Here is a 16,313-nt window from a genome sequence, read left to right on the forward strand (position 1 = left end):
CTACTTTCTTTTTCCTCTTACTCTTCAACTCCTGCATGGTGTCTAAATTCTTCTTCACTGCCACCTTCACAGATACCCTCTTTCCTGCCTACATATTCATGCTTATCCTCTCCAGAAGTTCTTCCTTACCATCCTAGTATAAGGTATTTTTCAGATACTTTTTAAATTGTTTTTTGTACTCAAGTTTTTTTTTATTAAGTTACTTCGGATTTTCTACTTAATTTTGTTTAATTACCAGATAATTTTATTTTACTTGTATGTCTTAGAATATGTTCAGATTTTTCTTATAATTAGTTCTGTAGCTGTTGAAAGAAGCACACATAAAACAAGACATGTTTTTTTTTTTTTTTGGTTCTTTTTTTTTTCGGAGCTGGGGACCGAACTCAGGGCCTTGCGCTTCCTAGTTAAGCGCTCTACCACTGAGCTAAATCCCCAGCCCCACAAGACATGTTTTTGTTCTTAAGATGCAGCATCCATTTTCAGGTATTGTTTCTATAGTTAGTATGTTATAGGTCTTTTTATTTTGACTTTTGCTGTTCTTATTTATTTAAATGGCTGTCATAGATTACAAAACAAATTAAATCTTAGAGGTTTATGTTTATCTCTAATTACTAAAATCTGTCAAAGATATCACGCACAAAAAGGAAACAACAGGCCAATAATCTCTAAATCCTATGAAACATAATTCATCCACATATTAAAATAACATCAAAATAATGACAGACCGTGACCAAATAGGTTTTATTCTAGAAAAGCTATTTTGATTTAATTCCAGGAAATCTATTATTATAATTCAGTATACTCATAGTTTAAAAGAAAAACATGATTATTTCCTTAGAGTGTGACAAAGCATATAATTCAACTCAATATCCATTGATTCAAAACAATTCTAAAACATGAACAAAGTCTAAAAAGCCAAAAATCTACTAAGGAAACAGGAAGAAGCTATTCTATTGACATAACAATTTTGATAATCACAAAATTTAGCAGCATATAATATTTGATTTGAAGTCTACTGGTAAATTTGATTAAAGTGAAATCTAATGATGTAAGAGTAATAACATCATGTTAGCCAATAATGGCCTGTTTTTAAGTTTAATATACTTTCTTAGAAACTAAGTATTATTCTCACTACTAGTTCAGAATAAAAATTCTAACATACACTATGGAAAAATTCTAAAAGAATCATTTTACTCATTATGAAGTACAGTGCAAACTTCTGGTAGCCAAAGTTTCTAGTGACTTTATTATTCAGATTATAAACTCACTTCTGTTTGTGGTACTGGGGATTAGACATAGGACCCTCATGCACACTAGGCAAGGACTGTACTACTGACCTACATCCTCAGCATAAATTCATTTTGTAAATGTGTTTGCAAATCCACTTCCCATTGTACCTGTTTGTTTCAGGAGATTCCAAACATTTTTGCATTTCTGGATCTGCTCAAGTGCCATTCTTAGTAACTTGTTCTATATATATATTAAAAAAAAGAGATAATATAAGCAAAAGAACGTGATATAATTTCAAATTTCATTCACTAAAATAGCAGAAAAGATAAACAATAATTGTTTACTCAACCACTTGCAATTAGTATAGAAATACTAACTTTCAAATGTTTTCTTCCTTATTGTACCAAGAAAGTGAGAATTAATTTAAAAAAAAACCTTGATCATTACCAATTTCTTTTTTCTTTACCAATTTCTTTAATAATAAACATATTTCCCCTGGATAGGAGTATGAGGAGATTCATAAACTCTTCCAAACAAAGCAAAAATAACTAATAAAAATTATAAGATAAAAAAAATTATAAGATAACCATGTAAGGCTGAGGGTAAAGTAGTATATGTTAAGAACTTGCTGATGTGAGGTATTGGTTCCATGCCCAGAAATCTTCCTCTCTCTCCTCCCAATAAAACCAAACAAAATGAAATCACATAAAGTCATAGAAATTGCCCAGAGGGTATGTATGTATTTGCTCCCACAGACCTACTATCAGGAAGAGCAGTGAAAGCCTATACATGTGAGCCATGACATATTTAAATTAACACTCATGTCACTGTGGTGTAAGCACTGCTTTAATCACATATGGCCAAGTATATAGGTTGGGATTCTAAGGGGATCCTTAGGTTAGGGACCTTAGGAGGTCCATGACTGCTGGACTTTTTGCACCACTAGGTCTCTATTATAAGTGTCATAATACAAATAGGCACAAGTGAGAGGCCTGGTCTTCTCCTCTACTGAGACTGTATTTATAGGGCAAGGGCAAGGGCAAGGGCAAGGGCAAGGGCAAGGGCAAGGGCAAGGGCAAGGGCAAGGGCAAGGGCAAGGGCAAGGGCAAGGGCAAGGGCAAGGCAAGTTCAAAGTAGTTGGTCTCAATTGTTCTGATGTCAGTTAGCTTGGAGGACAGTTTCCATGCCAGGAGACACAAGACAAAATACCAAGGACCCAGAGCTGAATATCTGATATAAATCAACCACTACTATCCTTGCCCCCATATCTGAAACAGTGGTTAGGATGAAGCCTGGTCTCCTTGAACCACACTGTGGAGTGAACATTGAGCCATTATACTATGGGAAAAACAGAGCTCAGTGAACTATGCTAGTCAATTTACTAAAAATTACAAAATGTAAACAAGATAGAAGAGTAGTTAAGAACATTTGCTATTTTTGCAAGGGACCTAGGTTTGATTCCCAGACCTCAGAGCTGCTTATCACTGTCTGTAATTTCAGTTCCTATTTCTGGTCTCCAAGACCACCAGGCAAGTATGTCAACCACATGCAGGCCAGCATATGCATAAAAAATAGAAATGATTTTGTCAAGGCCCAGATGTTACATTTGGCAAACATACATTTCAAAACAGCTATTTTAATATATAATTAATATAATAAACAGAAGCCACATTTAAAGAAGGAATGTATAAGAATGTTCATCAAATATATCTCTATTAATTAAGTCACACAAATAAAAATTCTAGATTATGCAAGAGAAATTAGGAACCATTGGTTAAGAGCACTTAGTGTTCTTGCAGAGGACCCGGGTCTGGTTCCCAGCACACATATCAGGTAGTTCACTACCATCTATAACTACAATTCCAGAAGGCCTGATGCTCTCTCTTTTGCCCTTCGTGGACACCTGCACACACACAGGGCACATACAGATAAGCAGGCATACATATGCGTGTGCTCGCAAACATGCATGCATAAATTAAGGAAAAGATATATGAGTGCTATAGAAGACAAAAAATAAAATGGCAGTTTAACTACGAAATAATAGCAATTGTCAATGTATTAAAACTATGTGTTAAGAGACAGGGTGCCACACTAGTTTAAAATAGAGTCTAAATTCTGTCTATAGGAGACGAGCACTATATCTAAAGACACATACTGAAAAAAGGTTGAAAAAGGCTATGAGTTAGATATTTCTATACCTCTATAAACAATAGAACTAGGAAGAACAAGACACCTTAATCATGGGAAAACTGTTTTTCATTTCCACCACTGATGTAGACTGCATTACTCTTCCACTGTTCACCTAGAGCATTGTCAGTCACATCTGTAGCCATGTCTTTCTTAGAGACAGTATAAAGTTTGTATCCATTGTCTACTTCAATGAGATTCTGACAGTCAGTGGATTCCTCTTGACAGGGGCAATGGCCTAGAAGGTGCCATGAAAAAGAGCTTTTATTTCTTTCTTGATTTCCTCAATCACTCATTCATCATTCACAGACACTTCTATTGGACCTGTTCCTTCTGACCTATCCTCAGATGTTTCCACAGACCCTGAACAACAAGGAAACAGACAACTCTGACTGAACAAACATCCCATACCCTGTTTTCTAGGTTCCCTAGAGACACATGCCCTAAAACAAACATGAAGCAGTCAGAGATCACAATGACACTATTCCTGCTCCACCATTGTCTCTAACTTTTCTTTTTTAATTAAATCAAACCCGGGAATGTTAGCATTCTGTCTAAGCTCCACCCCCCACAGTTCCCTGGCAACAGCAGGCGTGCCTGACACTATAAAAGGGGCTGCTTGCCCCTCCTCACTCTATTGCTCTCTTGCTCCATCTTGTTCTTAATTTCTTCTCCCTTTGTCCCTTCTCTTCCCATTCCCCATCCCCCCTTCTCTCCACATGCTCATGGTCCGCCTCCTCTAGTCTTCTATTTCTCTAACCCCCGCTTCTGCCCTACTTCCCTCTTAACTCCCCTCCCCTTGCTCTGAGTAAACTCTTTTCTATACTGTACTGTCCTGTGGCTGGTCCCTCAGGGAGAAGGAAGGTCTGTCTCAGCATGGGCCCGCCGAGGCACCGCCTTTCCCATACCTCACCACACCTCAATAGAGTATAATCCCCCCTCTCTTTATCTTTTTTTTTTTTTGGTTCTTTTTTTTGGAGCTGGGGACCGAACCCAGGGCCTTGCGCTTCCTAGGTAAGCGCTCTACCACTGAGCTAAATCCCCAGCCCCTCTCTTTATCTTTTTAAAAACCATTTTTATTGTATTTTTTCATATTTATTAAATTGGGTATTTCTTATTTACATTTCAAATGTTATTCCCTTTCCCAGTTTCCAGGTCTCTTTATCTTTTTATCAACACAACATGAGTGCCGAAACCCAGGACACATCCTCACTTTATCTTTTTATAAACACAACAAATAATATATTAGGAAATACTAGGCCATGGCGAGGGACAACTAAAAGGAAGAGGCTAAGCCAAATATAACATTTGCTTAGGAAGGTTCTAACCATTCTAAACCTTTGAAATCAAGATTCTCCCAAAATGGAGGAAAATATTTTCTAAGGGGAATAAAAATAAATGTGTCATGGAAAAGAAATATACCAAACAGCACACTTAACCCTCATCTGTTCTATGAAGACTGCACATTACCTGTTCATAAGTTGTTGTAGCTTTTCTTCCTTGCTCTAGATCAACTGCAGCTGCTACAAGTAAACATGTTTTCTGTGCAATCAGTAGTCCTTGATCCGAAGGACAAAAAAGGGACAGCTGATAAGAAATAACCAGAGCATCAGTGAATAGTGAGAATTCTGTCAGGTGAACACAATCAGAATGAAAATCAGCAACATCTTGTCTGGGTGAGAAAATGTTGCTGGAAAACCTCATGTTGCCATAAAAATGATATAGACGATCACCCTGATTTACAGTTTTAATTTTATATTACTTTTCATTGTTTTTAGCACCTTCCTAGAGATAAAAAGCGTCTCCTCTTCAGTTTTCTTTCTCAATGACAAGTACTGTCATTTGGCCCTGAATGCCTATCTAGCAATTTACTTCTTGGGTGATGCTGTCATTTATGGGTGATTTTCCCCCTGGGAAGTAGTTTTCCCTTTATACTGAACAGAGCCCAAATCAGTACTTAAATTGTTATGCTTGAAGGAGACAATGTCAAATCTAGACAGGCATTAAGCATAACCTCATCATTAACCCTTGTCCTCTAGGTTTAGGAAATACTCAGAGCTTTTTACTATAATAAAACTCTAGGCCACTTTGGTGTCTACATGTCAGTCTTACACAAGCATTGTCAGAAATGTCAAAACTAAAATGGACTTATCTCTTCTAATTAAAACTGCATTTATACATAAGCTTGCAGACATTTTATTTTACTAGTGCTGGTGATTGAGCCAAGGACCTTGTGCGTGCTAGGTAGGTATTCCACCACTGAGTTACATGCCTGGCCCTCCAAAGACTCCACAAACATCCATGGATAACAATCGTGACCTTCCTGGAATTAATAACATTTTAAGTTGTCCAATCTCTTTAGGTCTTGGGTTACTTAAGGTGAGGAAATGGGAATCTTCAGCTCATTCCAGCTTTAAAATTCTGAACATTTTATGGTCTCAATTTGTCAGATTGGGATTCTTGCAAATGCAGTCGAGGTATTTTCTGTAACCCTCTGCTTCCATTGCCCCATCAGCACTTGAACCACTTTCTAACTTTTTAAATGTCTACTTTGGAGGCAAATGACTATTTTTTAAATGCTTAAAGATAAATAGTAACAAATTCACAATTTCTTACATATCGAACCTGTTCTAAGGAAACTTAAATAAATGAGGTTCAAACTTCTTACCCCCCTTTTAATCCTGGCTGCTACATTTCTACACACTTATTTGTGTGGCCTTTCCTAATGTGCAGTAGCTTGTAATATTGGTGCATGTTCATTCTAAAGATACTCATGTTTTAAATGGGACTCTGGAACTCCATATTCCTTCAAAGGCATAGGAATAGTTAGTTCTATACTGGGTAGAACTCTATAATGCAATGAGACTTTATAATGAACATTTTTCTTCTCTTTTTTAAATTATTATTTATTCACTTTACATCCTGATTATTACCCCCCTCCTTGCCACTCCCTATCACAATCCTTCCCCCCATTTCCTTCCCCTTCTCCCCTGAGAGGTGGGATCCCAGGGTGTCCCCCAACCCTTGTGCATCAAGTCTCTGCAAGATGTGGCTTACCTTCTCCCATTGAGGCAAGACAGGACAGCCCAGCTAGAAGAGGCAACAGCTTTTGGGATAGCTCCTGCTTCATTTGATCAGGACCCACCTGAAGACCAAGCTGCACATCTACTACATATGTTGAGGGTAAGGGAACTATGTCCAGCTTATATATGCTCTTTGGTTCATGATTCAGTCTCTAAGACCATCTCAAGGGTCCAGGTTAGTTGACTCTGTTGGTCCTGTCCCCTTCAGGACCTATAATCCATCCATCCCCCTATTCTTCCATAAAGTATATAATGAATATTTGTGATGAGATTTACCTCATAAGAAATCATGAAAAAGTTTTTCATTTTCTCTAGATCCTTCTCAGATTGCAGAGCTAAGTTCCAAGCTGAAAGTTAACATGAAATAATGTAATTGTGAAAAATTAACTGTTTAGTCTGTACCACCATAGTCTCTACTGTCAACATTTTCAATGCTAATGTGCTGATTAGGAGGTTCTTGGGATTAAGTATATTTTAACTTAAAATTTTAAATATAAAATTAATTTCAAAAGAAATTAAATAGGTCAATAAAATATATAGGAAGTTGACTTTATGCTTGTGGGAAAACTTTTTGCCAAGAAAGTTTGTAATTGCTAGCACGTCTGATTGTCCATTCTAAGTAAATACCACACAAGGCACTGTTTAATTTTTTTAAAGTTCCAAAGTTTGAGATGTACAAAAAGAATTCTCAGTACTAAATCTACCTATCTATCTATCTATCTATCTATCTATCTATCTATCTATCTACCTACCTATCCAGCTATAATAATAATTAAAGAGAGTGGCCATAAATTTGAAAGGGCATGAAATGTTTATGGGGCAAGGGATAGGAGAAGATGGAGGGAGAAAAAGGAAGGGTAAATGATGTAATTATATTTTCAGTTAAAAATACAGAAAAAAGGAGAGTCAACAAGTGGCAACTGAAAGTCACCAACTCATCAACTGAAAGTGGTAAAAGGAAGATAAATTTTAGGAAATGTCAGACTATATTAACATCAATGGTTAGAGTATTTCTGGAATATTTTCTATCTTCCAAAGGTTAGTAGAAGCCCCAACTAGGTAAACCAACATAAGTGAGAAAAATACCTTAACCTTTCCAAACCTTCAAAAGGTCAGAGTCATTAAATCTTTCTATATTTAAAAATGTTTACTTTAGAAATTTTAGAACTTGTATTACTTATTCCCTTTTACTAGATCGAAAGCTCAAGAAATAATTTCATAAAACAGTAACAGGTTCATGTAGAAGCAGTCCACACTGTGATAGTTTTAGTTAATAGGTCTTAACAACCTCCGTAATTTTATATCATTTTCATTAATTTAGTCTTAGAAAAAGAAAATGGCACAATTCAGAATTGTGTCACTTAATGAATTTTAATAAAATAACCATATATCTGCATCAAGAAAGATTTTGTCCATTATCAGAAAACTGCAAATTTCTTTCATGTTCAAGCTCTATTCTTATGGTAAACACTACCTTGACTTATTTCCTTAAGATTATTTTCTCGTTATTTAAATGCTAAAGGCACAGCAACTTATGCACGCGTGAATATAATGCACTGTGATCGATCACATGGTAAACCTCGCTGTTTTTCTTTCTTACCTCTTAAACAGATCACTATTTTGATTTCGAAAACAAAATCAGGTTTGTGTATAAATGTAACTGGTGTATAAATTGAATCATGCATATGTACTCTGGCTGTTTTTGTTCCACACTATATGTCATAGTTATGTGTATTTTTGTATTTTTGGTAGATCGCATCAAAGAATATATTCAGCTTCCTAGAGCAGGTTTAGGAAAATAATTTGTGAAACTAAAGTTATAATTCATCATTTTGTTTTTTGACCACTATCCATACAGAAGGAAAAAAGTTAGCATAGAATACTTCGTCCGAGTGAGATACATAAACTGTTTCATATGAAATCCTTAATAAATAAATGATCCTACATAGGAGCTGTATACATTCCTAGTTTATATACAAGGAAACAAAGATTAAGCAAATTATACATATATACCATAGCTTCAAAAGAAAGAGACATAATCTATTATATCAGAAAAATTTCCATGCTCACATATTTTTTTTACCTATTTTCCTGAACCAATTGGCATCATTAACCATAGGATCCAAAGTTGAGGAAGTGTCATCAAAATGTTGAGAAAATTTCAGGAGTGCTGTATCGAATAGGAAAATAGGATAATTATCTTGTATGCTAGCAAAGTGTTTAATCATCCTTTAAAAACAGTGTGCATCTAGAAAGTTTATTTCTGTGAATATGTATATGGTTGCATATCAAAATAATCCAAATGAGGAAAAAGCACTACTAAGCTCCATACTAAGGCATTAACTCAAACTTTGAGGGGACAAATATATTCTTAGAGAGAATTATAAATGTAATTATTACAATTATTCACTACTGGAGGCACATGCAAGGAGATAAAGAATGGGAATAATAATTAAAACACTAAAATAATTCTTAGTATGGCTGAATCCCTGGGGTTCAATCTCTAGCACCAAACAAAACACCCTAAAATAATCATAGTATCAGTAGACTGGCATAATATTTACTTAGCTTCCACAGTAAATACAATGTAGACCCAGAACAAGCCCCATCATCACCAGAAAGCATTTATTACTTACCACATGCTCTTCTGAAAAAAAGAATACCAACCAGCAAAGTTTTCATTTGTAAAGCTTTGGCTTTAAGCCATTTTGCTTTGTTTATAATCTGTATTTGAGGTATAAAATTCACCTATTGCCATAACTGGATTAAAGTTTCTAAGGTGTTCTCAAAAATGAAAATACCGTTTGAACAAATGGGACACCACCAAAGAAAGCAGAGTGCTGGTAAAAAGAATGTGATGTTGCTAGGCACTAGTTTAAGGAAGTCAACAGGAAAGATTACAAGGAGACAGAGAACAGGAGAATGTACAAACTTTTGTAAATAGGTAAAATAAAAGAACAAGCAATGCAAGCTAAATTAAGAGGTCACATAAAACCAGCACGGTTTAGAGAATTTCATTTGTCTTGAATTAATTTTCACATATGTAATCATAGGACAGAATTAAAATGGAGGGAAGGATAAAAGGAAGAGAGAATGAATAGAAAGAAAGAAAGAGAGAGGAGGGAAAGAGCACTAGGAAGGCAAGTGTCTTTAAAACAAATTAGAAGTAGATGCTAGCAATGTCCAACACTCCCCTTCTTGTGGATGAAAAAACTAAAATAGATTCCTGTAACAAACATTAATGAAGTGTATGAAATGTAACTAAAATATTAGGTTAGACTCAGTACATTCAATATCTTTGGAGAATTTAACAGAGGACAGAGGCAAGATGAAGGACTAAAAATAAGCAAGAACATAATTACCTGTATCCAAGTAACTCAAAAGTCTATTCATTTCTTTCTTTCTAAAAATTAAAGAAAAAGAAGTTTTTAAATTGTTATAACATTTACTGTAGAAAAATAACTGAAAAAAAACTATTTGCGTCTGAGAATTGGGCTTAAAATGCAAACTGTACAGTTTCTAGTTCAGTGAAAACACACTTGCTCCACTGTTAAGATATGGTTCCTACTCATAACCAGTGTTCTCCCAGTTTTTCTTGACAAATGATTCCAATAACTGATAAGGCTTCATATCATGTTACAAGGTTATAGTATTTGGGAGCGGGCGGGACCTCTGTGGTTTATAATCTCTGGATCCTCTTTAAAGATTTCTTGATTTTATGTGCACCATGTGTGTGCAGTGCCTTGAGAAGCCAGTAGAGGGCACTAGATCCTCTGGAACTACAGTTACAGGTGGTTGTGAGCCACCATGTGAGTGCTCTGCAGGAACCAGTGCTGAACCATTTCTCCAGGCCTCTGTTCTGTTGTTGGCAGTGTTGACTTGTTTTGTTTGTTTTAGGGCAGTAATTCAAACCTTTGTTATAAGTAAAATTCTTTTTTATTGGATATTTTATTTATTTACATTTCAAGTGTTATCCCCTTTCCTTGTTTCCTCTCCAGAAATCCCCTATCCCATCCTCCCTCCCCCTGCTTCTATGAAGGTGCTTTCTCACCCACCCACTCCTACCTCTAGCATTTCCCCACACTGGTACATTTAGCCTTCTCAGGACCAAGGGCCTCTCCCCCATTGGTAAAATTCTTTCTTAATTAATTATTTTATTTATTTACATTCCAGATGTTGGTTGTCCACTGTGGTCCCCTCTCCCACAGTTCTTCATTGACATCCTAACCTAACAAGTAAAAATCTGAACGGACTGAAAAATCGATAAGTCTTCTTGAATCCATAACAGTAGTGAGGAAGAAGGCCAAGCTACTGCCAAAAAGACTAAATTCAGGTAGGACAGGTAAGTACAATGAGATGTAGAGCAGAGATTTGGGGAACTAATGCCTTAGTGAGCACACCTGGACTATGGCTGACAAATCACTGGATGCTTATCCTAAAAAAGTCTTAGAGCTAAAAACTCCCAGGTGATCCATTCATAAGGAGGCCTCAACACTTTTACAGAACTCAGCAAAGTAGCTTAACCAGATATTCACAGTAGGCATTGGAAAACAGGCAGAGATGGGGAAAAGAAATTGTTTTGAAACATTCCATAATACTATAGACTTTAAAATATTTATTTTTATTTTGTGTGAATGATTATTATCCTTACATATATGCATATGCATCGTGTTTGCCTAGTGCCCATGGAGGGTAGATGGAACTGGAATTACGGATGGTTGCAAACCACCATGTGGGCATTGGGAACCACATTCAGGTCCTCTAAACGTATACCGTATTGCTTACCTGTTGAGCTACTGCTCCAACCACTATGTTCATTTTAAAATTTATTTTTATTATTATGTATAGGTACACATGCCACTGTGAATGTCTGAAGATTAGAGGACAGCATGGTGGAGTTAGTGCTATACTTTTCCCTTAGTCCAAAAATCAAACTCAAGTTATCGGGCTTGCTTATTAGCAAATGCAGTTACCAGCTAAAACATCTACTCAGCTCAATATTATGTTCTTTTAAAATAATATCTGACCTCTAAAAAAAAAAAACTACTTTACCAGAGTTTGACTTCAACCCTCTGGTGTATTGCCGGAGCTTAATTCTGTGGAAATAGCTGAAACCAGTTCATTTAAGCTACCTTGACCATATAAAAGGAGAGAGGAAACTAGAGCAACTTCTCTCCCACATAGCTCACCATTGCACAATTAAAAAGCCTATTTGTGGCATTTCTTTTAACTTGGTATATCACATCTGTCTGTCTCTTTCAGAAATAGAAAAATCATACCAAAGGGCAAAAAATAATTGGAAGAGACAGAACATAATATATGATGAGATTGCGAGTGTGTGTGTGTGTGTGTGTGTGTGTGTGTGTGTGTGTGTGTTTGTGTGTGTGCGTGTGCGTAGACACATTTCTGTGTATATATATGTGGAAACCAGAAGACAACCTCAGCTGTCATGTTTCTGCTGTTATTCACCTTTTTTCAGAAAAGGTCTTTTCAGAAAAGGTCATATCTCTCACTGGCATGCAATTTGCCAAGTAAACTACATCAGATGGTCCATCAAATCCCAGAGATCTGCTGATTTCCACCAACCTAGTGCTAGGAATACAAATATACCAGACATTTCTAACTGGGAATTTACATTAATATGCTAAGGAATCTAACAGATGAAATAATATGCAAGCTGTGATCATTATCCTTAGTTATTAATTTGAGTACATCTGAAACTGACCAAAACCCAAATGACTGGACACACATATGAGGCATTATTTTCTTAAATCATTTGAAGCGGGAAGACCCATTTCTTTTTTGTTCCTCCATCTTTATTAAATTGGGTATTTCTTATTTACATTTCAAATGTTATTCCCTTTCCCCATTTCCAGGCCAACATCCCCCCAGCCCCTCCCCCTTCCCTTCTCTATGGGTGTTCCCCTTTCCATCCTCCCCCCTATTACTGCCCTCCCCCCAACAATCCTGTTCACTGGGGGGTTCAGCCTTGGCAGGACCAAGGGCTTCCCCTTCCACTGGTGCTCTTACTAGGATATTCATTGCTACCTATGCAGTTGGAGCCCAGGGTCAGTCCATGTATAGTCTTTAGGTAGTGGCTTAGTCCCTGGAAGCTCTGGTTGGTTGGCATTGTTGTTCATATGGGGTCTCAAGCTCCTTCAAGCTCTTCCAGTCCTTACTAACATTCCTTCAACGGGGGTCCCGTTCTCAGTTCAGTGGTTTGCTGCTGACATTCGCCTATGTATTTGCCGTATTCTGGCTGTGTCTCTCAGGAGAGATCTACATCCGGCTTCTGTCGGCCTGCACTTCTTTGCTTCATCCATCTTATCTAGTTTGGTGGCTGTATATGTATGGGCCACATGTGGGGCAGGCTCTGAATGGGCGTTCCTTCAGCCTCTGTTCTAAAATTGCCTCCCTATTCCCTCCCAAGGGTATTCTTGTTCCCCTTTTAAAGAAGGAGTGAAGCATCTGCATTTTGGTCATCCTTCTTGAGTTTCATGTGTTCTGAGCATCTAGGGTAATTCAAGCATTTGGGCTAATATCCACTTATCAGTAAGTGCATACCATGTGTGTTTTTCTGTGATTGTGTTACCTCACTCAGAATATTTTCCAGTTCCATCCATTTGCCTATGAATTTCATAAAGTCATTGTTTTTGATAGCTGAGTAGTATTCCATTGTTTAGATGTACCACATTTTCTGTATCCATTCCTCTGTTGAAGGGCATCTGGCTTCTTTCCAGCTTCTGGTTATTATAAATAAGGCTGCTATGAACATAGTGGAGCACGTGTCTTTGTTATTTGTTGGATCATCTTTTGGGTATATGCCCAAGAGAGGTATAGCTGGGTCCTCAGGTAGTGCAATGTCCAGTTTTCTGAGGCACCTCCAGACTGATTTCCAGAGTGGTTGTACCAGTCTGCAATCCCACCAACAATGGAGGAGTGTTCCTCTTTCTCCACATCCTCGCCAGCATCTGCTGTCGCTGGAGTTTTTGATCTTAGCCATTCTCAATGGTGTGAGGTGGAATCTCAGGGTTGTTTTGATTTGCATTTCCCTTATGACTAAAGATGTTGAACATTTCTTTAGGTGTTTCTCAGCCATTCGGCATTCCTCAGCTGTGAATTCTTTGTTTAGCTCTGAACTCCATTTTTTTTAAAGATTTATTTATTTATTATATATAAGTACACTGTAGCTGTCTTCAGATACACCAGAAGAGGGCATCGGATCTCTTTACAGATGGTTGTGAGCCACCATGTGGTTGCTGGGAATTGAACTCATGACCTCTGGAAGAGCAGTCGGGTGCTCTTAACCGCTGAGCCATCTCTCCAGCCCCTGAACTCCATTTTTAATAGGGTTATTTGGGAAGACCCATTTCTAATTCAGATCTTGGAAGTGGAAAGATAAAGCTTTAATCCAGATCTTTTGAAGTGGCCCTCTAAAATGCCCCCCCCCCACGGCAGCCTATATAAAAGACATGGAAGAAAGACATTGCTCTCTGCTTGCTTGCTCTTGTCCTCACTGCAAGCCCATTCCTTCCCTCTCACTAGAGCCTATTTCTTCAGCACCTACTGAAGACCAGCTGAGACATCCAGCCTCATGGACTGAACAAGTACTAGGTTCTGGGTTCTTGGGTTAATAGTCAATCATAGTTGGATTAGTTAGATCACTAATAAAGCATATGTGTGTATATGTTCGTGTGTGAGGGGGAAGGGTAGAGGAATAGAGAAACACTAGCAGAATTTACTCTAGAGAACCATGAGTAACACACAAGCATGTATCGTCAGTACAAAAAGAGTCAAAATAATCCTAAGAAAGAACCAAAAAGAAATGCTGGGATTTCAAAACATTAGCAAAAATAAAAATTCCTGTGACAGTCTTCTCAGCAGACCAGACACAGCTGAAAGGGTTTATACCAAGAAAAATTTCAAATACCTCAAACCAAAGAGAATAATGACAAAAAAAAATCCAAGAACTGTAGAACAACTTAGAAAAGTAAAATGTGTAGTGGTAACACTGGAAAAAGAGAGATCAAAACAGAAGAAATGTGCAAAATCCCAATGGCTGAAATACCCTCACAAATTAACCTTATGTACCAAACCAAAAATCCACAAACAGAATTCCTACAATCTCCTTCGAGGATATACTCCCAGTGATCAAAGGACTTCCAACTAGGCCCTGCTTCTTTAAGGTGTCATAAAATTTCTCAATATGGCTTCCTGTGATGTGAGCCAAGCCTTGAATCATAATGAACCCTTGGAAGACCTCAACTTATGTCCAAATGGCACCAAAAATCTCAAAAAAACAAAACATTCAGGGGAGGAAATACAGGGACAAACAGTGGAACAGAGACTGAAGGAAAGGTCATCCAGAGACTGCCCCACCTGGGGATCCATCCCACATGCAGCCACCAAACCCAGTCACTATTGCTGATGCCAAGAAGTGCTTGCTGACAGGAGCCAGATATGGGTGTCTCCTGAGAGACTCTGGCAGATTCTTACTGGTACAGATGACAATAGTAGCAGCTAACCATTGGACTAAACAAAGGGACCCCAATGGAGGATTTAGAGAAAAGACTGAAGGAGCTGAAGGCGTTTGCAACACCATAGGAAGAACAAAAATATCAACCAACCAGAACCACCAGAACTCCCAGGCACTAAACCACCAACCAATGAGTACACATGAAGGGACCCATGACTCCAGCCACATATGTAGCAGAGGATGGCATTGTCCAGCATCAATAGGAGGAAAAGCCCTTGGTCCTGTGAAGGCTCGTTTCCCCAATGAAGGGTAATACCAGGGCATTGAGGTTAGAGTGGGTGGGGATGGGACCATCCTCATAGAAGCAGGGGGAGGGGGGAGGAGAGGGTATGGGAGAAGGAGGAAAGGGGATATCATTTGAAAGGTAAATACATAAAATATCCAAGAAAAATAAAATTTAAAAAATGTACAAGAAATTTTAAAACTAAAAAAAAAAAGGAGGAGGAGGATAGTGCAGTGGAATATTAAAGATATTTACCATCCTCTACAAAACTCAAGTCCAAGTGGATCAAAGACCTAGAAATAAAACTGGATACACTAAATTTCATGGAAGAGGAAATGGGATATATCCTTGAATGCCTTGGAATGGGAGATAATTTCCTGAACAGAGCACCAGTGGATCAGGATCTAAAATCAATAATTTATAAATGGGACCTCATGAAACTGAAAAGCTTCTGCAATGCAAAGGACACTATCCTATAGGTTGGGAAAAGATCTTCACAAACCCTACATTCAACAGAGGGCTAATATCCAAAATATGTGAAGAACTCAAGAAGTTAGTCTCCAACAAACCAAATAACCCATTTTAAAAATGGGGTACAGAGAATGGAGAGATCTCCCATGCTCATAGATTGGCAGAATTAACATAGTAAAATGGCCATCCTACCAAAGGCAAACTACAGATTCAATGCAATCCCCATCAAAATCCCAACACAATTCTTCAAAGACATGGAAAAAGCAAGCGGGTACAACCATTCTGGAAATCAGTCTTGTGGTTCCTCAGAAAATTGGACATAGTACTACCTGAGGACATGGCTATCCCATTCTTGGACATATACCCAAAAGATGCTCTAACATATAACAAAGACACATGCTCCACTATGTTCATGGCAGCCTTATTTATAATAGCCAGAAGCTGGAAAGAACCCACATGTGCTTCAACAGAGGAATGAATATAGAAAATGTGGTACATCTACACAATGGAATATTACTCAGCTATCAAAAACAATGACTTTATGAAATTCGTAGGCAAATGGTTGGAACTGGAAAATATCATC

The 16,313-nt window shown here is 37.6% G+C and overlaps 1 protein-coding gene across 2 annotated transcripts in view; it reads right to left on the bottom strand.

The window, feature by feature from the left end:
* Positions 1 to 16,313, bottom strand: part of Tex11 (testis expressed 11) — a 262,965-nt gene that overhangs the window by 41,991 nt on the left and 204,661 nt on the right. For both annotated transcript variants that reach the window (NM_001433345.1, XM_087600565.1), the window contains 5 exons: positions 9,863 to 9,903; positions 8,584 to 8,670; positions 6,777 to 6,847; positions 4,888 to 5,004; positions 1,398 to 1,470 (listed from right to left, as the gene is read on the bottom strand). In NM_001433345.1, the coding sequence (NP_001420274.1) occupies positions 1,398 to 1,470; positions 4,888 to 5,004; positions 6,777 to 6,847; positions 8,584 to 8,670; positions 9,863 to 9,903 (389 nt within the window). The remainder of the gene's footprint in view (positions 1 to 1,397; positions 1,471 to 4,887; positions 5,005 to 6,776; positions 6,848 to 8,583; positions 8,671 to 9,862; positions 9,904 to 16,313) is intronic.

The sequence above is a fragment of the Rattus norvegicus genome, chromosome X (assembly GCF_021556685.1).
Source record: "Rattus norvegicus strain SHRSP/BbbUtx chromosome X, alternate assembly SHRSP_T2T, whole genome shotgun sequence".
NCBI lineage: Eukaryota > Metazoa > Chordata > Mammalia > Rodentia > Muridae > Rattus > Rattus norvegicus.